General features: G+C 39.7%; 1 protein-coding gene and 1 long non-coding RNA gene across 21 annotated transcripts in view; one reads left to right on the top strand and one right to left on the bottom strand.

The window, feature by feature from the left end:
• The window catches only part of LOC147364329 (uncharacterized), a 33,200-nt gene extending 8,388 nt beyond the window's left edge, over positions 1 to 24,812 (bottom strand). The window contains exons 1-4 of one of the 4 annotated variants that reach the window (XR_015134366.1): positions 24,675 to 24,812; positions 19,269 to 20,474; positions 17,349 to 17,445; positions 16,410 to 16,709 (exon numbers count right to left, since the gene is read on the bottom strand). This is a non-coding gene — a long non-coding RNA (uncharacterized LOC147364329). Of the gene's footprint in view, positions 1 to 16,409; positions 16,710 to 17,348; positions 17,446 to 19,268; positions 20,475 to 24,556 lie in introns of those variants that run through there. The other 3 variants (XR_015134364.1, XR_015134367.1, XR_015134365.1) reach the window with 3 other exon arrangements.
• Positions 7,177 to 24,918, top strand: CDKN3 (cyclin dependent kinase inhibitor 3). 17 transcript variants are annotated; one of them, XM_086320612.1, is made up of 8 exons: positions 7,177 to 7,265; positions 10,131 to 10,213; positions 11,457 to 11,512; positions 11,967 to 12,011; positions 14,359 to 14,581; positions 18,426 to 18,457; positions 20,108 to 20,211; positions 24,350 to 24,918. In XM_086320612.1, exons 1-8 carry the CDS (start codon positions 7,257 to 7,259, stop codon positions 24,440 to 24,442), a joined length of 645 nt encoding a protein of 214 aa, XP_086176738.1. In that variant the 5' UTR covers positions 7,177 to 7,256; the 3' UTR covers positions 24,443 to 24,918. The 17 variants fall into 17 exon arrangements, with proteins under 17 accessions (XP_086176738.1, XP_086176748.1, XP_086176747.1 ...); XM_086320622.1 differs by having other exon boundaries at positions 14,494 to 14,581; positions 20,111 to 20,211; positions 24,350 to 24,561; XM_086320621.1 differs by having other exon boundaries at positions 14,494 to 14,581; positions 24,350 to 24,561.
• The last annotated feature ends 418 nt before the right edge of the window (positions 24,919 to 25,336 follow it).

The raw sequence follows: 25,336 nt of genomic DNA, 5'->3' as shown, positions 1-25,336 counted from the left end.
GTGAAACTAAAAGGAGCTGTTTCATTAAAATCTCCACGGGAAGTGGAAGTGTTAGCAAAGTCCTGCGCCAGCAATTTCAGCAAGAGATGGGTGTCTCCAGTGGATGGCAGCGCAGATGGGTGGGACATCAGTGTCAGCAGTAGTCCCAGAACCTTCGGTGGGTGTCAGCATGGCAGCTGCTCCAGGTTTGAGCCGTGACCCAAAGTGACAAACAAGGGTGAGCAGAAGAGCCAAAGACAACGGGTGCCTTGCTCTTGCCTCTCTAAGCATATGGGACATCATCCATCAGCACACACTGAACTAGTATGGGAAACAGAGAGGGGCTGCAGTTTCATAGAGGAGATAGACCAGGAATCAGAGAAATATTATTCCATAAAGGTTGGTTACTGTAATTTTAATTTTAGCCCCAAGCTTGTGGATGAGGTGCTCACTGATGGTGCCTAAAGTTGGGAACCTCCCTAATTTGGGGCCACTCAGTTCACATCATAGTTTTATGGTCTAAAGTAGCCATGTACCCCCAAAATATATACATTGAAATGATATGGATGTTTATAAAATAATGCACAAAATATTTACACATGGTAACGAACACATAATACAGAAACATTTTCCAACATTTTCTGAAATTTATGGAAATTTTTCTACCTCTTAAAGAATGGCATCTACTGATATTCTCTGATATCTAACCAATTAGTGTTAGTCTTTCGAAAATTTGAAATTAGTACCCACTGAACAGCTAAAATGAAAAAGAGAGGCAATACTAAATGTTGGCCAAAATGTTGACCTAAAATTCTAACACAGCTTGTGGAAGTGTGAAGTGATACAACCTCTCTACAAAACTATTTAGCCATACTGAATAAGGATGAACGTATGCGCTTCCACTCCTATTACACACCCAACAGCAATATGTACATATGTTTACCAAAAGACGTGGACAAGGATGTTTATAGCAGCACTATTTATAATACTGCAGCCCTGGAAACTACCCAGTGTCTATCAACAGTTGTCGTTCAGTTGCTCAGTCATGTTCAACTCCCTGCGACATCATGGACTGCAGTACGCCTGGCTTCCCTGTCCTTCACCATATCCCAGAATTTGCGAATTTGCTCAATCTCATGTCCACTGAGTGGATGATGTCATCCAACCATCCTATCCTCTGCCATCCCCTTCTCCTCCTGCCCTCAGTCTTTCCAGCATCAGGGTCTTTTCCAGTGAGTCAGCTCTTCGCATCAAGTGGCCAAAGTATTCAGCCTTCTTTATGGTCCAACTCTCACATCTGTACATGACTACTGGAAAAACCATAGCTTTGACTTTATATGGACCTTTGTTGGCAAAGTGATGTCTCTGCTTTTTAATATGCTGTCTAGGGTTGTCATAGCTTTTTTTCCAAGGAGCAAGCATCTTTTAATGAGAATGAACAACTACAATCCCATACCACAACATGAGTAAATCTCACAAACACAAAGTTAAGCAACAGAAGCCAGACACAAAAGATGCCACTTGTATGTAATTTGCAAGGAAGAAAAATTAAGGAATAGTCTAAGAAGTCAAACCAGAGGTGACCTTCGAAGTGGTTAGTGGACAGGGACACAAAGGAGACTTCTGGGGGCTGGTAATATTCTGTTTGCTGATTTGGGTGCTGGATACACAAAGTTGCAATTTTATCAAGCTTATCATTTATCACTTTGGTACATTCTACTAGTCAAACTGGTCCCCAAGGCCAGCCCATATGTAAAAGGAAGAGTATTATACTCCACTTGGTGATGGAGAATGGCAAACTCACAGTGCAGAAGAGTCTGTGGAATGAGTGAAATTGTTGTATCCATTCCCATTATAAAATGCAAGAGCATTTTAAAATTTAAATAATATTTAAAATATGCTTTACAACCTACTCCAGTTATCCACTGTAAATTAGAACCCAGTATCATTCTGGGATAAAACAGAGACCTTAGGAAGGTAAAGAAGAAAATAAGAATACCAGCAACCAAAGTGCACAAGACAAGGAAGGATCCTCCAGTTTGGGTCACATGCCTTCCTTGAACCACTAACTGTAACCGGAGGTTTTTCAGTCACTAAGTTGTGTCTGACTTTTTGCAACCCCATGGACTGCAGCACACCAGGCTTCCCTGTCCTTCACTATCTCCTGCAGTGTCCTTCACTACTCAAACTCATGTCCATTGAGTCTGTGATGCCATCCAACCATCTCATCCTCTGTTGCCTCCTTCTTCTCCTGCCCTCAATCTTTCCCAGCATCAGAGTCTTTTCCATTGAGGCAGCTCTTCGCATTAGGTGGCCAAATATTGGAGTTTTAGCTTCAGCATCAGTCCTTGCAATGAATGTTCAGGGTTGATTTCCTTTAGGATTGACTAGTTTGATCTCCTTGCAGTCCACGGTACTTTCAAGAGTCTTCTCCAGCACATTTCAAAAGCAGGGAATTGGGTAAATTTATGGATCAATCTCAGTCACATGCCAAATAAAACCACATGAAATGAGACAGGAGCAACTTACCAAAGGGAGAAGCAATGGGAAAACAAAATATGCCTACTATAGATGTCATAAACAGTACCCAATGGTCATCACAAGGGAAATTTTAAACTTGACATGTCAAGAATGGGAAAGTATGTTCTCTCCAAGTTGCAGTCAACTCTAAGATTTCTCCCTAACACACATGTCAAATGTGTGTCAAATCCATTACCATTAATAATAAAATACTTCTAAAATATGGATTTATGTATAAAACATATTAACACACCCAAGTGTAATCTCTGATGGTAATCATGTTTCATTTCTCTTTGAGCTTTTCTAAAAATACTCATCTGTGTATGAACATATGTTAACACTTTTCTCTCTGATAGTTTAGATAAATCTTCCACATTGTTTTGACCACATACATTTCTGTTAACAGTCATGAATCACACAGCAAAAATTAACTGACGACTGCAGGTGTGGCTGGCTGAAGTTCAGCTCCCACTTATCCTCTTCAGGGAGAATCTTGGGGATTAGAGAAAAACTAGGTTTCCTACAATGCCATTTAACCAGATAGTTCAACCAGAGACCTCATCAGTTTATGTGGGACCCTCCATAATGAAGGGACCTAGCTGAGCAGAGGAGAATGGTTTAGCATGAGACCAGGACTGTTTCTTTGCAAGAAGCAGAGTTAAAATCATCTTACAGGAATCTACATTCCTCTCATAGACTATCTTAGTTCTTTTTTTAATATTTAGTTTTAAGCTGGCTTTTCCACTGTCCTCCGTCACCCTCATCAAGAGGTTCTTTAGTTCCTCTTCACTTTCTGCCTTTAGAGTGGTATCATCCATATATCTGAGGTTGATGATATCCCCCCAGCAACCTTGATTACAGCTTTTAACTCATCCAGCCTGGCATTTCTCATGATGTGCTCTATGTATAAGTTAAATAAATATGGTGACAATAAACAGCCTTGTTGAACTCCTTTCTCAATTCTGAAGCAGTCAGTTGCTCCATACAGGGTTCTAACTGTTGCTTCTTGACTGGCATACAGGTTTCTCAGGAGACAGGTAAGATGGTCTGTTATTCCTGTCTCTTAAAAGTTTTCTACAGTTTGTTATGATCCACACAGTCAAAGGCTTTAGCATAGTAATGAAACAGAGGGAGCTGATCATGACATCTGGTCCCATCACTTCATGGCAAATAGAAGGGGAAAAGGTGGAAGCGGTGACAGATTTCCCCTTCATGGACTCTAAAATCACTGCCGATGGTGACTGCAGCCAAGAAATTAGAAGACAAATGCTTCTTGGCAGGAAAACTATGACAAACCTAGACAGTGTGTTAAAAAACAAAGACATCACTTTGCCAACAAAAGTCTGTATAGTCAATGCTGTGGTCTTTCCAGTGATCGTGTATGGTTGTGAGAGCTGGACCGTACAGAAGGCAGAGCACCAAAGAACTGACGCTTTTGAACTGTGGTGTTGGAGAAGACTCTCGAGAGTCTCTTGGACAGCAAGGAGATCAAACCAGTCAATCTTAAAGGAAAGCAACACTGAATACTCACTGAGTGGACAGATGCTGAAGCTGAAGCTCCAATACTTTGGCCACCTGATACAAAAAGCTGACTCATTGGAAAAACCCTGATGTTGGGAAAGATTGAGGACAGAAGGAGAAGAAGATGACAGAGGATGAGATGGTTGGATGGCATCACCGATGTAATGGACATGAACTTGAGCAAACTCCACGAGATGCTGAGGGACAGGGAAGACTGGTGTGCTGCTGTCCATAGGGTTATGAAGAGTAGGACACGACTTGGCAACTGAACAACACAACATGTCGTAGACTATATCTCGGGTGGGCAAATATTTTCTATAAAGGACCAGAGGGTAAATATTTTAGGCTTTTCAGGCCATTCAGTTCCTGTAGCAACTACTCAAATTTACCACTGTAGTGCAAAAGTAGCCATGGACAATACTTAAACGATGAGTGTGTCTGTGTTTTAATAAAACTTTATTTATAAAAACAGGCCTGTGAGATTTGGTTCATGGGCTATAGTCTACAGACCCTGGACTAGAAAAAAGGGAAAAAAAGAAAACCCTACATCACAGAGGTGAGATGTGTTTGGGTAAAGAGAAACCCTAGACTGGCACTGCTGGTGAAAAGAACAAACAGAAATTGAAACACTCCCAGTTTACTTCAGCCCTCCACATCCCACCCTCTTCCTACCATGAGACTGGAGCTCATCCTCTCCTCTTGCAGAATCAGCAAGAGCTAGAACAGACTGAGACTATGTTCATATCCAGCGGAGGCCACACGTGGCAGAATATGCATGTCCCTTCACGATCAAAAGGACTGGGGTTTCACTAATTCCAAGGGTTGGGGGAGGGGTAAAGGTCTGAGAAGTGTCTGATGTTGAAGAATAAAGAGATCTGTGGAGACAACACTGGGAGAAGTGGAAAGAAGGTGAGCATTAGGGAATGAAGGAGTATCAAATATCCTGAAGCCCACCCCGAAAGTACCTGAAACCCAGGTCCCAATCTTTCCTTAAACCCTCTCAGAATGCTTCAGAAAAGAGGCTCGTAAGCCGCCCACAAGGCCCTGCTTAATTGCCTGCCTCACTCAATCAGCTTCTCCCATACTCGTCTCCTTGCTGTTTTTTGAGCACACCTAACACATTCCCCGGAGAAAGCAATGGCACCCTACTCCAGCACTCTTGCCTGGAAAATCCCATTGATGGAGGAGCCTGGTGGGCCACAGTCCATGGGATCGCTAAGAGTCAGACAAGACTCAGCGACTTCACTTTCACTTTACACTTTCATGCATTGGAGAAGGAAATGGCAACCCACTCCAGTGTTCTTGCCTGGAGAATCCCAGGGACTGGGGAGCCTCGTGGGCTGCCGTCTATGGGGTCACAAAGAGTTGGACACGACTGAGGCAACTTAGCAGCAGCAGCAGCAACAACATATTCCCACCTCCTTTGGACCCTCCGAAGGAGGGCCTTTGCACCTCCTCCTCTTCAGACAGACTGAAAACTCTCCCTCTAAATATTCATATGGTTCACTCTCTCTCTTCATTTGGGTTTCTCAAGTAACATCTCAAAAATGCCTTCCCTGACTTTTCCATCTAGCATCCTCATCAGACTCCACTTGTTTTAATTTTTCTTCATAGCACATATCACAACCTGACATCTCCCCCAATAGCAGGTGAGTCCCCATAACATCAAGGACTTTGTTTAGTTCACTCAAGTATTCTTTGTACCTTGAATAGGACCTGGGTGCCCAATAAATATTTACTGAATAAATGAACGAATCAAGTCCAACCTATCTGTGATGGCTAATTTTATGTGTCACTTGGATAGGTTATTGTGCCTAAATAGCTGCTCAAAATGTATTCAAGATGTTTCTGTGAGGGTGTTTTTGGATGAGGTTAACATTTCAATTGGTGGCCTTTGAGGAAAACAGATTCTGCTCTATAGTGTGGACGGTCCTCATCCAATCAACTGAAAGCCTGAACAAGAAGGTAAGTAAACATTTTGCAGCAAATGGGCTTTGGCCTTCATCTGCAGCATCAGCTAGTCCTGGTTCTACAGCAGACTGCCTCTGAACTACAACCATAACGTTTTCCTGAGTCTCCATTCCCCCTAGCATCTCCCATCAGCTTTTGACTTGCCAAGCCTCCACAGTTGTGAGAGCCAATTCTTTAATATAAATCTCTTTACGTACATATCCTATCCCCCCTCCCCGGAGAACCCTAATACAGTCTCTAAGTCAAACTGTGCTACCTTCTTTACTAAAGAATTCTTCTCAATAGCTCTCCTCCCACTGGTTTCCATAACATGAGTCAGGCCTCTGAAAGTTCTGCGTATTTTTGTCAGATCTGCCGGTAATACTGCTCCAGGTGACCTTCTTCCCCACAACAAACTAAATGGGGACTGGAGAATGTAAGAGAGAATAATTGAACACGTTTTTTAAAGATTAGAGCCAATTATTTAGAAAAATTGACAAACCATCTGGAGACTTTTAATCTCCCCTTCATAACATACTATTTCATTCATATTTCATGAACAGGAAGGTTGATCTACATCTTAACCTGTCTATATCCTGGAATGCTAAGGAACATAAAATATCAAACATACAAAGTATATTTATATTCTGGGTTTGGGCAATTTCCACAGTATTTGTAGGACTGCTGCTGCTGCTAAGTCGCTTCAGTCGTGTCCGACCTTGTGCGACCCCATAGACGAGACATACCATAATTATAAAGTCTGTAGGATGTGGTGTGTTTTCACAAGATGCCTCAGGCCAATGCTCCCCACCATGTCCTTAAAAAATAAGTTTTAAAAAAATTAAGAAAACAAACAAAATTCCGTACTCGGTACCACCTTAGAACTCTGCCAAGAGGAAGCCCCACTTTCCAACATCCCCACTCCACCCTGGGCTGCCTTTAAACGATATCGCTCCGCCCCTTTCCCAGCCCCCTCTACGCTTCCAACCGGCGGGAGGAGAGAGCCCTCCCAGCCAATCAACGTTCAGCACGGCTCTCCTCCCGCGCGTCTTTCAAAGGCCTCCTACGAACCAATGAGCGGTTAGAGGCCAAGCCAGGGCGCCCGGGGGCGGAGTAAGAAACAGGAAGTGGGGGTCCGATTGGTTTTAAGAAGACGCTTCGCCCCACCTCACAGAAGGATGTACCAATGAGCTGAGTAGAGGGGCTGGCTCGGCTCGGGGCGGAGGCTGAGATACCGGTGCTGCCTAAGGGAGGTGGTGGCCGATCTGGACGTGGGGTGGCCCGCAATGAAGCCGGTGAGTGGGGCCGGGGATTGGAGGAACGGAGCCGCAGGAATGGGAGCGGTCCTGAGGCCAGTTCTTGAGCCCGGGGACAGCCCGGGCCTGGCCGCCGCACAACTCTCGCAGTAACTGTCCAGGCTAGGGGAGGCGGTGCTATCCCCGGACCTGCGAGTCTGGCAGAAAGGAACAGGGTAGGTGGCTGGCCAGGGGAAGATGGACATTCGCTACGCGCCTGTTGAGGGCTGTGAGCTGTCGCATACAGGATCTCCTAAGCCTCGCGACAGCCCTGCCAGAAAGGGCTGAGTCCCATTTTAAGAAGGAAACTGAGGCGTAGAGAGCTTGTGTCTCCGTGCATCATTCAGCCTGATACCCCAGTTCCAAAGCATATCCCGGGCTGCCTGGGCCCCCTGAGAACAGTCCTCACCGCTGACGGGGAAAACTTTATGAAAGATGATTAACAAACCCCGCTTGTGGGTGTGTCACGACTGTCACCATGCCACTGGGCCACCAGGCACTGCTTCCCTTTCCCTGGCGTTCAGAATCTCTGGGCCCAAGGAAGCAGAAACGTCCAGCTCTGTTAGGATTTGTAAACCTGGGTGGGAAAGCCTGAGTGAAGGGGTCACATAAATTGAAACTCAAATCACCAAAACTGCCTTAAAGAGAAAGAAAGAAAAAGCAGGCTTAAGGACCAGAAACCCCACCTGACTCACATCACCTACCACAGGGTTGACAACCCCCTGAAGGGTCTCCCTTTGCGTTGACTTGACAATAACAATACAGATAGATCCAGAGCAACTCAAATCCACAGCCTAAATTGACTCTGTAATGTGATCTTGTAGTAACAAACAAGACCATTCTAGAATATAGCTTCAGAGCTAGAAAAGACATTAAGCGGTTATACTTGCTAATCCCTGTGTTTCCACGTGGAGGGACATCAGCTGTCACTTGTCCCCAGAAGGGAGAGAGTGAATGATCTGATTCCTGTTTGGGAGGAGCTGAACTCAAGGAACTCATTCTTTCCTTCCCTTCTCTTCGCAGAGAGTACTTTCTAGGGTGCTGTCTGCCACAGGGTGGGGGAGGGGAGCTGAATTGTCCATCACTGCCAGTGCCTGAGTGGATAAGTCCAATTCTGAAGTGAAGAATTGACAAGTCCACTTGACCTCAATGGGCTTAAAGCCCATCCTCCATCTCACCCTCTGTAATAAAACTGACATATTGATCTCCATGCCTCTCCAGTGTCTCATCCCTCAGTTGGCTCCAACTAGGAAGTAGAAGAAAGGTGTGTTTTTTATTGGTCTTATAACATATCTTCCATGTAGAAATTCTTCTCACACAATTGAGTTTTGACTTCTTAGATTAGCACACAAAGTCTATCTCAATCTCTCTAGTTCAGTCATTCACGAAGTTAGGGGCAGGCTATTGCATCTATACTTCCCACCCTGCTCCCCAGTCAAACTACTAGGCTGTATGGGGGTTATCTTTAGAGAAATGAGAAAGCTACTTCTTTAGCTTCCTCTCCTCTGCTCTGATGTCACAATTCCTGAATACAGCTAGCCCTCAGTATCCACAGATGCAGAGGACCAACTGTACCATTTTGTTTTTTTGTAAGGGACTTGACCATCAAGGAGAGTTATGACCAACCTAGATAGTATGTTAAAAAGCAGAGACATTACTTTGCCAACAAAGGTCCATCTAGTCAAGGCTATGGTTTTTCCAGTGGTCATGTGTGGATGTGAGAGCTGGACTGTGAAGAAAGCTGAGTACCCAAGAATTGATGCTTTTGAACTGTGGTGTTTGAGAAGACTCTTGAGAGTCCCTTGGACTGCAAGGAGATCCAACCAGTCCATTCTGAAGGAGATCAGCCCTGGGTGTTCATTGAAAGGAATGATGCTAAAGCTGAAACTCCAATACTTTGGCCACCTCATGCGAAGAGTTGACACATTGGAAAAGACTGATGCTGGGAGGGATTGGGGGCAACAGAGGATGAGATGGCTGGATGGCATCACCGACTCGATGGACATGAGTTTGAGTAGACTCTGGGAGTTGGTAATGGACAGGAAGGCCTGGCATGCTGTGATTCATAGGGTTGCAAAGAGTCAGACACAACTGAGCGACTGAACTGAACTGACCATCAGGGGATTTTGGAACCCATGATGTGTGTATGGGTGGGGCGGTGGGGGGGTGGGGTTGCTCCTGGAACCAACCAGTCCCCACTCGGATGCTGAGAGACTATACTGTACACAAGCACATGCGGTTTTAGTTTTTTGTCTTAATTGCCTTAACTTCTCTATCTGCCTGAAAACCTGCTCTTCCATCAAAATCCAACTAATGGATCTCTCTTATGTGAAGCTTTCTCCAGCTCCCTAAGCAGTCACTACCTTCTCTGCTCTCAAGGTCATAGTTTATGCTTCCATTTTAGCACTTCTAACTTTCTTGAATCTATGTACACATTGTCTCTCCAACTATACTGAAGGCAGGCTATTTAGTTCATGGATCTTTGCATCTCCAGAGCTTGGCAAATCAAAGTGTCCAAGAAGTGTTTGTGAGTGAATGAATAAATATCCTCACTTTATAGTTTTGGAAAACTGAGATCCAGTAGAAACTGACATCACTTGTCTGAGCTTATGCAGTAAGTGGCAGAGTCAAGACCAGACAACAGGCTTCTTGGTTCCCACTGCAACACTCTTTCCACTGCGTAATCCTGTAATTATTAATAGGATGGTAAACAGCAATAGTTTATTATTGATATTACTGATCTCTGATATTCCAGGTTGAATAAATTACAAATATGCCTCAGTGTGTGTTTAAGCAAGGCTGTTTTGCTAAAACTATATGCAAATATTCTTTACAGTTATTTAAAATAATTGATTTCTTTTGAAGCCTAGTTCAATGCAAACAAGTGAGTTTGACTCATCAGATGAAGAGCCTGTTGAAGATGAACAGACTCCAATTCAGATATCATGGTATGTTAACATTTCTGAGAGTTAATGAGCTAAAATATTTGATGTATACAACATAATCTTTGTACAATTTAGTCTATATATTGTAAATGATTTTCTTCTGATGATTATATAATTCTTTTTATATCTATGACAGAATAAGATTTTTTGGAAGGGGGGAGGTGGGAGTGGTGGGAGTTCCTTCCTTATTCATTGAGAAAACCATAATAGAAATGAGTTAAGATTGCAATGACCTCCCATTTAGTACCAAAACCTTCTTATTCTTTCATGACAAAGGAATAGTGTGTGAAATATAGAATGAGATATTCTATGTTATCCTTTATTCAAATCCAGAACTACTTGCCACAGTAGTGCATCTACCAGCAGACCCTGTTTAAGATAAAAGCCATATTACCATAGATACAATAACAAGCAAATGTTTTTATAGAAAATCAGCTTCTAAATCTTAGCAGTGACTTACATCAGATTCTCTACAACCAGCAATCAAATGCTTCCTCTTATCCTTGTAAATGTAATAATCTATCAAGAGGGAAAAAGTGTTGGCCCTATAGTTATTTTATTCTGCCATCAAAAGCAATTATTTTTCATTTCCCTTTCTAAACCCCCTTCAGACTCAAAAATTTATCTAATTTTCAAAGTCAGTTAGTATTTATATGATGCCCCCTCTTTTCCTCTAAACTCATCTCTTTTGCAGACAAGGTAAGCCTCTGCCTCCTTTGTCCCTGAGTACTGCAAACTGGGAATAGGATTTCTTGGAATTATTTCATTTTAACCAAAATCCATTACGACAAAGAATAGGTGGCCTGTGGTTTTCATTCTATGAAATTGTATCTATTTAAGGAAGTCCTGTACAGAAATCTGGAGATGATATGGTCAAAATGCTCATTTTCAGCTTATTACCTAAGATTAACTAATACAAAATATCTCAGTAACATACTGCAGGGTAACTTAAGTACAGTTTATACTAGCTGTAGGTAATCTTGGCATTACTATCTTTAAGTTAGTTTAAATAAGTTTGCCACTTTTAAGACTTAAATTCAACAAAGCAAATGATAAATCCCTATTTTAAAACTCCTAGTCTTTCCAAGCCTTTTTATGGTGAACACATTGATACTTAACTGTGAATTTTTGTTTTGTGACTGCTATAAAACTTTAAAACACCTCTGTTCAGGGCCCAGCACACATGTTTATGTAAATGTCCATCTATGACTTTAAATTGAACTTGATAAAGTTTTCTTCCTTTCAGGCTACCCCTGTCACGAGTGAATTGTTCTCAGTTTCTTGGTTTATGTGCTCTTCCAGGTAGGTGACACTACTCATCTATTAGAAATAATTTTTGTGTCAACTAGCACATCATTCTCGGTACTGAAGAGTAAGAGAATTTCACAGACTATCAGCATAGGAACTCAGTTCTGGAAACCCTGTTGGTGGGCTACTGATAAAGGAACATACGTCTATTCTTCAGCCCTCCAACTCCACATTCACAGGTCTACATTTCTGATTTACCTATCTTAAATGTAACATGGGAGTACAACGTGAGGCTAAAGACTATAGCCAGGTTCTTGTTACAGAAATCTGAATCCCTGGAATTATATTCCTAAGAAGATAAGAAATTGAAATTCACATTCAAAATGGAGTTGGTGCATATAAATGATCATGTGTAATGATTTTCTACAGTAGCTATATATGTGTTTAAATATACTTGTTATTTATGACCAAAAACTGACTCTTTGACTTGCCTTGTCATTACTTACAGGTTGCAAATTTAAAGATGTTAGAAGAAATATCCAAAAAGATACAGGTAGGTGTAATATGAGAAAACCATCTTAACAGGTTTTAAAAAAATAATACTGAAAATCTCTTTGTCATAAAGAACAAACTGTAGTCTCTTCTGAATTTTCACAAAAATGTTCAGTATTTCATTAAGTTTCAAACTATAGACTTATTCTAATATATGAAGATGTATTTGTGAAGAGCAAAGAGAACTATCATGTACTGAACATAGTGCTGTTTTTCACTAATTGTTGTCATTTGGTACACATAAATTGTTTTTGAGGTTAGAATGTATAAGTTGGAGGGAGAAAAGTAATGTAATAGAAAACTGGAATTGCAATGCCTAGAACTTTAACATACTGTTCTTTGCAGACTTGACTGTATTGGAAATTAAGCCTGAGTTGGGAACCCAGAGGTAGTATTGAAATTGTCTATCCCAGACGGAAAATTTATAGAACCAGGGTATAGGTAGAAAAGATGGAATCGGATCTGATCTCCACATGCCCAAAGATATTCATAGCCTGAAGTTTAATAATCCTACAAATACACAGATAATCTACCCTGATTCGGCATTTATAAATTGCATGATACTAAAAATTTAGATTTTCAAAATATTTTTTTCTGGTTGACCTGGAATATCTCAAGCTTACTTGTCCTACCAATGTCCTTATAATAAACCAAAGCAAAAATGTATATATTGTTTGATTCTGATTACTATAGATTTTATAAATCTCAAAGTTCTTTCCTTGTTATCCTAGAATATCAATTTGCTAATATACTTTCTTTAATTTACCTCCCAAAAAAGACTTAAAAGACTAATAGATTAGTTGACCCTTGCAGTATTTGTAAAGATTTTCTGCTCTAGAGATATCCACCATGGTAGGCAATTTCCATTTGCAGAACAATCATTTATGTCATGAGCAAAATAACATTTAAATCATTGGTTCAAGAAACAATCTTGAACACTTTGGAAAGCCCTATTCATTTGGAAAGGAGTTTCCAGTTTTTTACCAAAACTTTTTTTCTTCCAATGAAATCTTAAATGGAATCCAACATACAAAACAGCTAACAGTGTTTGAAGGGGGAGACCTAGATTCTCCTAGCAGCACTTCCTGTGTCCTTCCTCAGAGTCCTTTCTGGGAAAGTTGAAATCTACTAATCCAACCTAAATAATAGAAATTATTCAATGTGTACAAGAGGCAAATAGGAAATTACCTACTCTCCTAAAAATGGTTAAGTATGTCAACTACATGTTAAACCCTTTTACAAGTACAAAAGCATAATAGTATTATCTAGAACAGCTGTCCTTAGAAACATCCTGGGAGCCACAAATAGAAGCCGTATATGTACTTTGACATTTTCTAGGGGCCATGTTAAAAAAATAAAAACAGGTAAAGTTAACTCATTTCAGTGGGTTTTAAGTATAAAACAAATTATTAATGACATAGGGGGTTTTTTGTACTGTACTTGGTCTTTGAAATCATATATGTATTTTACATTTACAATACATCTCAAATGGACTAGCCATAATTCAAGTACAGCTTTAGCATTTCATGATAAAAGTACTTTGTACTTAAATAGCTAAATGTCCTTGGATTTTGTCAGCGGGGAGAGAAAAAGAGGAATCAGATGAGCCAGAATTATTCATTATGAACCAAACGCTCTGTAGTGAACATTGCCATGAGGAAGCTCCAGTAAATAGAATGACGTGTAGTACTGCTGCTTGGTTCATATCATTACCCTGAAATTCACTAGGTCATATAATTTTCATACAGCTAATGCTTTTATTTCCTTGAAACCCTAGTTCATAAAATTAAATGCATAATTGTGTGGTACAGTGCAAACATAAGAGAGAATACAAGAGCTCAGGCACCATGGCTATGCTGGAGATTTTATATACAATGCTTAGGGTGAAACAAAATAGTTTTAAACACAGCAAACAAGGTTGATTTGGTGAGAAGAAAACAGGGAAAATGTGCTATCATTCCTTCTTATTTTGAAATATTAGACGTTTTAAAATTTAGAGCAGAATTTATTATAAAAATTATTTTTCAAAGCAGCAACATAATTGACATTTCAAAATCCAATAAAAGGTATTTTGACTTATAAAGTCAGATCTCATTTTAATCATGTTTTGGTTCAGATGTTTCTAATTCCTATTTGCACGTAGTTACTTTTTACCCTAGTTTGAAGACAGATCAGCATTGTTTTAGGTTATCAATAAGGACTTCAAAGTTAACAGGTCATCATTTGTTATTTACTTTATTTGTTCAGCTTAAGGGACTTAACTCCATATTTTCCCTCCTGACTTGACTGTATTTAAATGTGTAATGTTTTGTCCATGTGTGTCCTTGTGTATCTCGGTCTATTGGCAGAAGAACTAAAGAGCTATGGTATACAAGACATATTTGTTTTCTGCACCAGAGGGGAACTATCAAAATATAGAGTTCCAAACCTTTTGGATCTCTACCATCAGTATGGAATTATCACTCATCACCATCCAATTCCAGATGGAGGGACTCCTGACATCACCAGCTGCTGTGAAATTATGGAGGAGCTTGAAATTTGCCTTAAAAATAACCGGAAAACCTTAATACAGTACGTTCTCCTTTTCTCCATATAATACGTGAGAAATGTCCCAGTCAAAAATGATTTCTCAAATTACTGTATCCGTATGCACTTATTACCTACCTTATATTTCCTTGCAAAGATTTAAAGGAGGTAACACATGAAAAGTCCTGCACAATGCCTGGCACAGAGCAAGCACTCAGATATTTGCCATGATGATTTTTGAAGAGTAAGGACAATGAATGAGTAGATTGGGAAATTTTTAGACTAGGGTAACAGGCTTTTTTTTTTTCTTTTTCCTTTTGCCTTAGACCTTTACTCATAATTTGGGGACACTATCCTTTCCAAAAAGGTCAGGGTGTCATTCTTGTTACATAACACCACCTTAACTATCAGTCGACCTTTCAGTTACTTTCTTCCAACAGCAAGAAAGTCAATTTTTAAAAACATTAGCAGCAAAGGAATCATCCCTAACCCATGAGCAATCCTAAAAACAGGACTTGAAAATTTTATTTGATGATATGAATTTGCTACCTGAAAGAAAGAGAAAAGAGACTCGCAATTTTTGTCAGTGGTTGTACATAAGCTACTGGTATCAAAGTTTAAAATAAAACAAAATGAATTAAGGGAGAAAAAAGGGAGGAAGAAAAAAGCTTGGAGAAAGGAAGAGAGTGACGATCAGCAGTAGACAGTAGCACTGCAAAGACTCGAAGTGGTGTCGTGGAAAGTAACGTAGTTACGCCAGAGGTGAGCCCCACAAAGCAGAGGGGAACCAGCTACAGAGAGAAAACCAGTCCTTCTTTGTGATTGCATTTTTTTTTTCTTTTTTGGTATCTTAGTCTGTGTAATCCTTTCTGGAGCAACATAGAACATTAAGTAGTGAGATACCTCAAAAGCTCTAAGGTCACTGCTGTGGGCTAGAAAGTATACAAACTACACCAAATAACACAGTCTCAGGGCACCTACTGAAAGAGCAAGCCCAGCCAGCTTCTCTTGCCTTAGATCAAGAGTTCTGGGGCTTCACACCAATAGTTTATGTTTTTAAAAACAAGCCAACCTAGTACAGAGGTCTTTGGGAACACACATCTGTCTATCACCAAACTAAACCCTGATGTAGAGAACTGTAAAGCAGGGGAGAAATACTAGAAGTCATTTTATATACTACAGTTTCCAAACTTACTCTATAGAAAAGCATCACCTCTCATCTAGTACTAACTGTAGAAACAAAATTTTAGAATAAATACAGTTATCTATGATAAATTTGCTGATAAGTCTAAGTAAAATAGCATTAGATACATGGAGCTGGTGAAAAAATAATTTACAATTTTGGGACCCATTTTTCAAACAAATTCTGTAATTTTTTTTTTTCCAAATCTTTGAAAGCTTCTGCCGAAAGATTACTAGAAATCAAACTAGCTCAGTTTAGAGAAGCTTAAAAAAATTCTACTCTAGCAGGTTCCAGCAAACCAAATGCTCTGATGTTTGAACACAAACAAGATGGAAAGGTGAATGGGCAGTCTTGCTTATGTCAAATGCTTCAGGCTCCCATAAAATAAAGCATCTGATGACTAGAAATTTTCATTATCCTAGACTTTTCAAAAGTGTCCCTACAGTGACTAATGTTTGTTCAGACAAAGAAGATTTTCTATTCATTCTCCCATCCTTGAGTGCCGACATTGCTAGACAGCTCTAGAGTTTATTCCTCAGAAACAGCATCTGGTAAAATTTTTTTCCTGTTCTGTTTTCTATCTGTGCTGCCTGACTGCTTTCCTGGGACTTTTTTGCTCCTTTATAAATTCAGTGCCTATTGTATTATACCATTTCCTAGGGCTGTTATAACAGAGCACCACACATTGGGTAGCTTAAAAAACAGAAATTTATTCCCACCCAGGTCTAAAGGCTTGAAGTCCAAAATCAAGGTGCCAGCAGAACGATGCTCCCTCTGAGACCCTGGGTAGATTCCTTCCTGTCTTGTTCCTATCTTCTGGTAGTGGCTGGCAATCCTTGGCATACTCTGGCTTGTAATTGCATCACTCCACTCCCTGCCTCTCTCATCACATGACAGAGTGTCTGTGTTTTCATATGGAGTTTCCTCTTACAAGGACGCCACTCATAGTGGATTGGGGTTCCTTGGTGACTCAGACAGTAAAGAATCCACCTGCAATACAGGACACCCAGGTTCAATCGTTGGGTCAGGAAGGTCCCCTGGAGAAGGGAACGGCAACCCACTCCAGTATTCTTGCCTGGAGAATTCCAAAGACAGAAAAGCCTGCCAGGCTACAGACCATGGGGTTGCAAAAAGTCAGACACGACTGAGCAACTAACCAAATTTACAAATAAGGTCAAATTCATTGTACCAGAGATTAGGTACATATCTTTTCAGGGACACACTTCAACCCAGTGTATGAAGCATTGTATATGAAATATTATGAATACAAAGCATACACTCTGAGATGCAGTTTCACCCTCAAAGAAACCACAGTTGACGCTATCACACAGGTGTAGTAACACTCAAACAGATGTATGCGCGGCAGTACACAAAATGGCAGCGCTTTCTGTGGGGGGACAGAGGCACTTCAGAAATTGAAACTTGAGCTAGATTTTGAAGGATAAGTAGGAAGCAACCAAACAGAGGAGGAAAGATAAAGGCAGCAAGAGTTATAAGTGGTACCTTTTAATCCTACAGAAAGCCACTGAAATAGTCTCTGTCTTTATACAGTAGAGCCTCATCTCTGAAACAGGCCTATAGCCAGGACACTGTAGAAAGCAAGTTCATCAGCTACCCAGGGGTCAGTACCTGTTTGATCCCGTCTCCTCCGGTCACAGGACACACATCCACAGTTCTGTCTGTGTATACACCACTGTGACTGATGGACTTGATGAGTTGTCAGCACCTAAATGGAATCAGTACACTCTCTTAGAAAAGTCAGGAAGTGTCTAATACACTTTTCTAGGATCTTTGAAACTGATTAAAGTGAATGTTTTCACTGCTTTAAAAATTGATCATTTTCCTAGAAAATCCAGTTACATAGAACTGCTCATTTCTTCACAATGCTACATAACAGCAGCTAATGTTCATTTCTTTCTTACTCTGTGCCAAGCTCTGTTGTAAGCTTTACAAATGTTACCCATTCAATCCTCACTATGACATAGATACTGTTGCTGTCCCCATCTTATAGGTGAAAAGCCTGAGGCCAGAGAGGTTAAATAACTGAGGCTGACGCATCTAATAAGTGAGAGTCATGATTCTCAGCCCCAGGCCATGGGGCTCCGGAGCCCAAGCTCTAAACCTACAGGATGCACGACCTCTGTACTCTTATTACATGACTGAAGAGTTATTTATATGGATTTGTCTCCATATAAACAAAACTACTAAGGTTTTGTTTAGAGAAAAATAGAGGCAGTTGGTAAAACTACTCTGATTTCTATCAATTTAGTAACATGTTACACTCCTCAGATGTTGAAAGTGAAGGTGGCTCATGACTCTGTGACCCCATGGAATTATCTAGGCCAGAATACTGGAGTGGATAGCTGTTCCCTTCTCCAGGTGATCTTCTCAACCCAGGGATCGAACCCAGGTCTTCCACATTGCAGGCAGATTCTTTACCAGCTGAACTACCAGATGTTGCAAGAGGTCAATAAAAAGGTTTTGCTTTCCTTGGCCCTTTGAGGTATACAGAATACCTCCCAGCAAATACATAAGCATACTTTGCTCTTGACTGATTCATTCAAAGATACTTATTAATCTCCATGGGTACAAGGCACTGTGCTAGGCATTAGACTAGAAATAGAAGGCAGAAAGAGCAAGTCTCTGGTTATGATTGTTGGGATGGAATAAAAATGTACAAACTTCAAAACTGTATTTCCCTTTCAGCTGTTATGGAGGACTTGGGAGATCTTGTCTTGGTAAGAAATATATTTCCATTATTCAGTTTTTGTTTTTTACCTCAAAGTAGGAAAACTTATTTTTCTGGGCCATATGCTCACTTTGTATGAAAATCAGACAAAACATAATATATGTCTACTAAGACCCAAAGGATTATTTAAGGCCCTACATTTAGTGTTCCTTAGAAATCTTGGGTGAGAGTGGAGTGGGAGGTGTTTTCAGCATTGTTTTAGAGGATTCTGGAAAACAATTTTTGTGTCTTAGCACCTGCATTCTTGTGTTTTACTTTCTAATATCTTCCCTATGCAGGTATTATGATACAGTAACTTCTAAATATCCATGGGTAACATAAGCATAGAAACCTTAGTTACATGGTAACTTTAAACTTTTCAAAAGTATGTTGGAAAAATAGCTAATGAAGTAACACAGTGGGAATAACAATTATTCCTTTTAGTGTTGGACAGTATCAAAATTACAAACTTTTGTGTAAAGATACTATCAGGATGAAAAGACAACCCACAGAATGGGAGAAAACATTTGCAAACCATGTATCTGATAAGGGACTTACCTAGAGTACATAAAGAACTCTTACAACTCAATAAAAAGACAGACAACCCAGTTAAAAACTGGGCAAAGGATATGAGCAGACATTTCTCCAAACAAAATACACAAATCACTAATTAGCACACAGAAAAATGCTCAACATCTTAGTTATCGGAGAAATGCAAATCAAAACCACAATGAGATACAACCTAACACCCATTAGAATGGCTATGATCCAAAAAATGGAAAGCAAGAGTTGGCAAGGGTGTAGAACAACTGGAAACTTACTACTCTGCTGCTTGGAATGAAAAATGGTGCAGCTGCTTTGGAAAATAGCCAGGCAGTCCCTTCTCCTCCTTACCCATCGAGTTACTGTCCAACCCAGCAATTTCACTCCTAGGTATATATCCAAAAGAAATGAAAACATGTTCATACAAAACTTATGAACATTTATAGCCATATTATTTATGACAGCCAAAAAATGGAAAAGCTTAAATGTCCACATCAACTGACAAATGGATAAACAAAATGTATAGCCATACAGTGGAATATTATTCAGCTATAAAAAAGGAATGAAGTACATGCCACCAAATGTAAATATCTTGAACACATAATGCTAAGTGAAAGAAGTCAGTCACTAAAGACAACATATGATTCCCTTTATTTGAAATGTCTAGAATAGGCAAATCCATAAAGACAGAAAGTAGATTAAATGTTGCTTAGGGGAGGGGTGACAGGATGATGAGTGATAGGGGGATGATAACAAAAGGGTACAGGGTTTCTTCCTGAGGTAATGAAAATATTCTGAAACTGTGGCAATGGCTGCACTAAAATCCACTAAATTATACACTTTCGATGAATGAATTGTGAGATATGAATTTTAATCACTCAAAGTTTTAATAAAAAAGAATGAAGCCAGTGTTAAATTTTAATTCAACTGCAGTCATTTAAAATCATAATTTAACTATCAAAAACACACTAAAAAGTCTTAGTCTTAGTTCATTTCAAACAATTACAGCAAACTCAGTCTTCTGCACAACAGAAGTCTAAACTAAATATGAACTGTTGCACCCCATCGTCAGTTTATAATATATGTAATATACGCTTTTTCTCTCATGTTCTGTTAGTAGCTGCTTGTCTCCTCTTATACCTGTCTGACACAGTATCACCACAGCAAGCCATCGACAGCCTGAGAGACCTGAGAGGATCTGGGGCGATACAGACCATAAAAGTAAGAAGGGTGACTGTTCTCATGAGGCTGCGGTTAGGGATGAACTGTCACAGTGCAACACGTCCTCAAAGGGGCCATGAAAATCCAAAGCATCCTGTTATCCATGTATCACCTGTTTATATTTTGACTTTTTAAATTTACATTTAAATAAGTTCAGCTTTTCCAAACAAAATAATGAAAAATTGTGAACTTTCCAGTTTCTTCTTCCAGGATCCATTCCTTTTCAGTTTTGCCCATTCAGTTCTGGGAATGAATTCTGTCACCTGGAAAAATGAGGCAATCTTTACTATAAAATTGGTAGTTTCCTGGGTAGACTTTTGACCTAAAAGTAGCTCACGAAGATCCTCTTATGGTATCATTAAACATTTAACAAACACAGATGAATGACTAATAGAAAAAAAAAAATGTAAGGTCATTCTAGTTATCCTTTGCTGTGACTAACCAAAGTGACATCTTTCCATTTACTTTCTCTTTAAAACCAAAAACACTGAGTAGCAGTGCCCCAAGGATATTACTGATTTGTAGATCTGTCATGCCAACAGAAAAATACACCCAACTGAATGCAGAGTTCCAGAAAATAGCAAGGAGAGATAAGAAAGCCTTCTTAAGTAACCATGAAAAGAAACAGCGGAAAACAATAGAATGGGAAGACTAGAGATCTCTTTTAAGAAAAATTGGAGTTACCAAGGGAACATTTCATTCAAAGATGGGCACAATAAAGGACAGAAACGGTATGGACCTAACAGAAGCAGAAGATATTAAGAAGAGGTGGCAAGAATACACAGAAGAAATATACAAAAAAGATATTAATGACCCAGATAACCACAATGGTGTGCTCACCTAGAGCCAGACATCCTGGAGCGTGAAGTCAAGTGGATCTTAGGAAGCATTACTACAAACAAAACTAGTGGAGGTAATGGAATCCCAGCTGAGCTTTAAAAGGTGATGCTGTTAAACTGCTATACTCATTATGCCAGCAAATTTGAAAAACTCAGCAGTGGCCACAGGACTGGAAAAGGTCAGTTTTCATTTCAGTCCCAAAGAAAAGCAACGCCAAAGAATGTTCAAATTACCATACAATTGCACTCATCTCACATGCCAGCAAGATTTTGCTCAAAACCCTTCAAGCTAGGCTTCAGCAGTATGTGAACCCAGAACCTCCAGATGTACAAGCTGGATTAGGAAAGGCAGAGGAACCAGAGATCAAATCTCCAACATACACTGCATCATAGAAAAAGCAAGGGAATTAAAAAAAAAAAAAAAATCTACTTCTGCTTCACTGACTATGCTAAAGCCTTTGACTGTGGATCACAAGCAGCTGTGGAAAATTCTTAAAGAGATGGGAATACCAGGCCACCTTACCTTCCTCCCGAGAAACCTGTATGCTGAAAAGAAGCAAGTTAGAACTGGACATGGAACAACAGACTGGTTCCAAATTGGGAAAGGAGTACATCAAGGCTGTATATTGTCACCCTGCTTATTTATGCAGAGTACATCATGCAAAATGCTGGTGAATAACAAACTGGAATCAAGATTGCCAGGAGAAATATTAGCAACTTCAGATACGCAGGTTATACCACTTTAATGGCAGAAAGTGAAGAGAAACTATAGAGAGTCTCTTGATGAAGGTGTAAGAGAGCCTATCACTTCTTGGCAAATAGATGGGGGAAATGTGGAAACAGTGTCAGATTTCATTTTCTTGGGCTCCAAAATCAATGCAGATGGTGACTGCAGTCACGAAATTAAAAGATGCTTGCTCTTTGGAAGAATAGCTATGTCAAACCTAGACACGGCTTTTTAAAACTTTGGAAAACTCAGCAGTGACAGAGTTTTAAAAAGCAGAGACATCACTTTGCTGACAAAGGTCTGTATAGTCAAAGCGATGGTTTTTCCAATAGTCAGGAATGGATGTGAGAGTTGAACCATAAAGAAGGCCGAGTGCCAAAGAATTAACACTTTCAAACTGTGGTGCTGGAGAAGACTCTTGAGAGTCCCTTGGACCAGTCAATCCTAAAGGAAATCAACCCTGAATATTCATTGGAAGGGGTGATGCTGAAGCCGAAGCTCCAATACTTCAGCCACCTGATGAGAAGAGCTGGCTCACTGGAAAAGACTAATGCTGAGAAAAATTGAGGGCAAGAGAAAGGGGGTCACAGAGGATGAGATGGTTGGATGGCATCACTGATTCAATGGACATGAGTTTGAGGAAACTCAGGGAGATAGTTATGGACAGAGAAGCATGGCATGCAGCAGTTCATGGGATTGCAAAGAGTTGGACACGACTTAGTGACAGAACAACAATGCTAACTTGCCTTCCTTTCCCAGTTACCTGGTCTCAGCTTTAGGACTAAGTCAGAGGAGCAGGTTCTGAAAACAGAAGCTCCCTCTTGTTACCTGTCAAAATCAAATGACGCTTCAAATTTAAGATATTCCCAAGTGTCTCTTTGACAAGAACAAATTACATGGACAAACATAATGTATATGTGTGTGTATATGAGTGTTTTGCATCTTTAATCTTAACCCTACATTAATATGGGCTATTTATCACCTCAGCATTCTGGGGCAAACATGGTTTTTCCAGCTCTATGCTGATATAAGTTAAGTTAGCAGTATGCAAGCCCAACTTCTCAATAGTAATACAAAATGAGATTTGGGGCAGGGAAAGAATATCCTCTGGGCAGCTGTTAAAACTCCAAATGAATTAATTAAAGAATCTATTTTGCTTATCTGTTAAGATTAGTAATTTTATTTCAGTATTTTCTATTATGAAAATTGTTCCAAAATGATTTTATCATCACAAAAAGCAGACAACTAAGGCTTCTGTAAACCAATAAATAGATTTTTCTTGAATGTACTGTTAATTGCTGCAGACAGTGCCCTTCCCTGTGGACTTACTCCCCAGGAGAAAATGCATTAGAAAGAGAATACCAGACCTGGTTTCCATCCCTGGGTTGGGAAGATCCCCTGAAGGGAACAGCTTCCCACTCCAGTATTCTGGCCTAAAGAATTCCACGGGGTTGCAAAGAGTCGGACACAACTGATCGACTTTCCCTTTCACTTCATGTGTTTAATCTTGTTTGCTCCTGCCAGTAAAGGGAAAAACGATTTTACAGACGTAAAATGCTCATCTGTATTTCATGATAGCTGCTATTTTTTCGAGATTTTTAAAGCAAGTTTTTCACACTGTATATAGCTTTTGTTGTTGTTTAGTCACTAAGTCATGCCCAACTCTTTGCAACCCCATGGACTGTCACCCTCCAGGCTGCTCTGGCCATGGGATTTCCCAGGCAAGAAAACTGGAGTGGGTTGCCATGCCCTCCTCCAGGGGATCTTCCTGACCTAGAGATCGACCTCGGGTCTTCTGCATTGTAGGTGGATTCTTTACCACTGGGCCATGAAGGAAGCCCTGTACGTAGCTTCACTGGAAGATAAAACTTCCCCAAGATGTAAATACCTCCTTACCCAAAAGGATGTAGAATCATTTTTACCAAGTATTATTTTGATTCCTGATTCCAACTAGTATCATGACTACTCTGGCAATTAGCTTTCTACAATGTATTTCAGTGTATCTTTACTTTTTTCAGCAATATAATTATCTTCATGAGTTCCGGGACAAGCTAGCTGCACACCTTTCATCAAGAAATTCACTATCAAGATCTGTATCTAGATAAAAGAACTTCAAATTGCATATATATATGACCATGTCTGAAATTTGAGTTCTCTAATAGCATTTGTATTGAAACTACTAGTGTTATCAAACTGAATGTAATGAATGTAAATATACATGTGCAGATATTCCTAAAGATTTTACTGACAAATTTCATTGTGTCTCTTTCATATCTTATAGGAGATAGAAAAACTGTTAAAAAAAAAAAAAACTGTTAAAAACTTTTAAAAAATACACCAGCTGTTCTGCTGTATTTTACCTAGAGGTAATGCTGAAAAACAGCATATGGGAAAATATATTTTTATTTTTTTACCACATTCTTACCTCATATTATTATTGGTAACTGCTGGGTGGCATATGACATAGTAACACATATGAAAATTGCTACAAGCACCCAGGCTAAAATTATTTAAATAACTCTTACCCTCTATTCCTCTGAAAATTTCTCCCATTGTTTTCTCTACTTCACAGATATATAGAATTGTGAATTTGTCACCTCCCTCCCAATGCCAGATCATCCCCAACAAGTGTTTATCCAGCAGTTGCTGGAATTTTCCAAGATGAGGAATTCATTGGTTCAGACAGCTGCTATTTTTTACAGCATTGTTTTTTTAACCCTAGGAACTGCAATGGAATGAATTTAATACCTCTTTCACATTTATTTTATAAAGCACTTACCTAAAGTTTAAGTCTCCAGTTTTCTCACTCCTTCACTTCACTCTCTGTTACCTGTGTCTTTGTCTTTAAATTTCACGCTGAGCTACCGAAAGCAAGCATCTGCAGACAAGGATCATACCTTGAGTCAAAGTCACCTGTTTTAAGAGACGTCAGCAGTTTCAGTGCTGCAGAATCCCACGGCTCCCTTGGCTACTGGTAGTCAAGAAGGTGACCAACAGAGGAGGCACTTCCAGACAAGCAAAGCGTATTTCACCACATCAACCCTAATCTGTAAATAGTCGTATAATTACCAAAAGTCTTACTGTCTCTCACTCTTCTTGCCCTGATGAGCTACTAATCTCATTAAAGAATACTTTAAAACATTTACTAGCACTGTTTGGGAACTTCAGACCAGAGGCTCAGAATGTACCATAATATAAAAATCAATGTTTTAAAACTTTAGAACTTAAGGTTTTCGTTCTAAGACTCTTAAGGAAGACGGGAGAATCACATATCCTTAAGGATTTCCGACCAAAGATAGTAAATGCCAAAAGTTATAAGAAGGAAGTTATTTAAGTACAGGCTGCAGTAATAGATTGAGCTTTCTCATGATTTTGTTGTTATAACCAAGTGCCATTTAAAATCACTACATTAAGCTTTAAACAGTCACTGAAATTGACATTACCAAATCTTATTATCAGCTTTCTCCCAATATATAGGTTACTTATAAATATCTAAAAATAGCAGAAAAAAATATTAGCATGGACTAATCAAATCCTTTAATCAGTTGAATTTTCAAAG

This window comes from Bos grunniens, chromosome 10 (assembly GCF_055505025.1).
Source record: "Bos grunniens cultivar Pamir isolate PY7600 chromosome 10, Bosgru_T2T1.0, whole genome shotgun sequence".
Lineage (NCBI taxonomy): Eukaryota > Metazoa > Chordata > Mammalia > Artiodactyla > Bovidae > Bos > Bos grunniens.
Note: the sequence above shows the minus strand (reverse complement) of the source record. Positions and strands in the feature narration are given on the sequence as shown.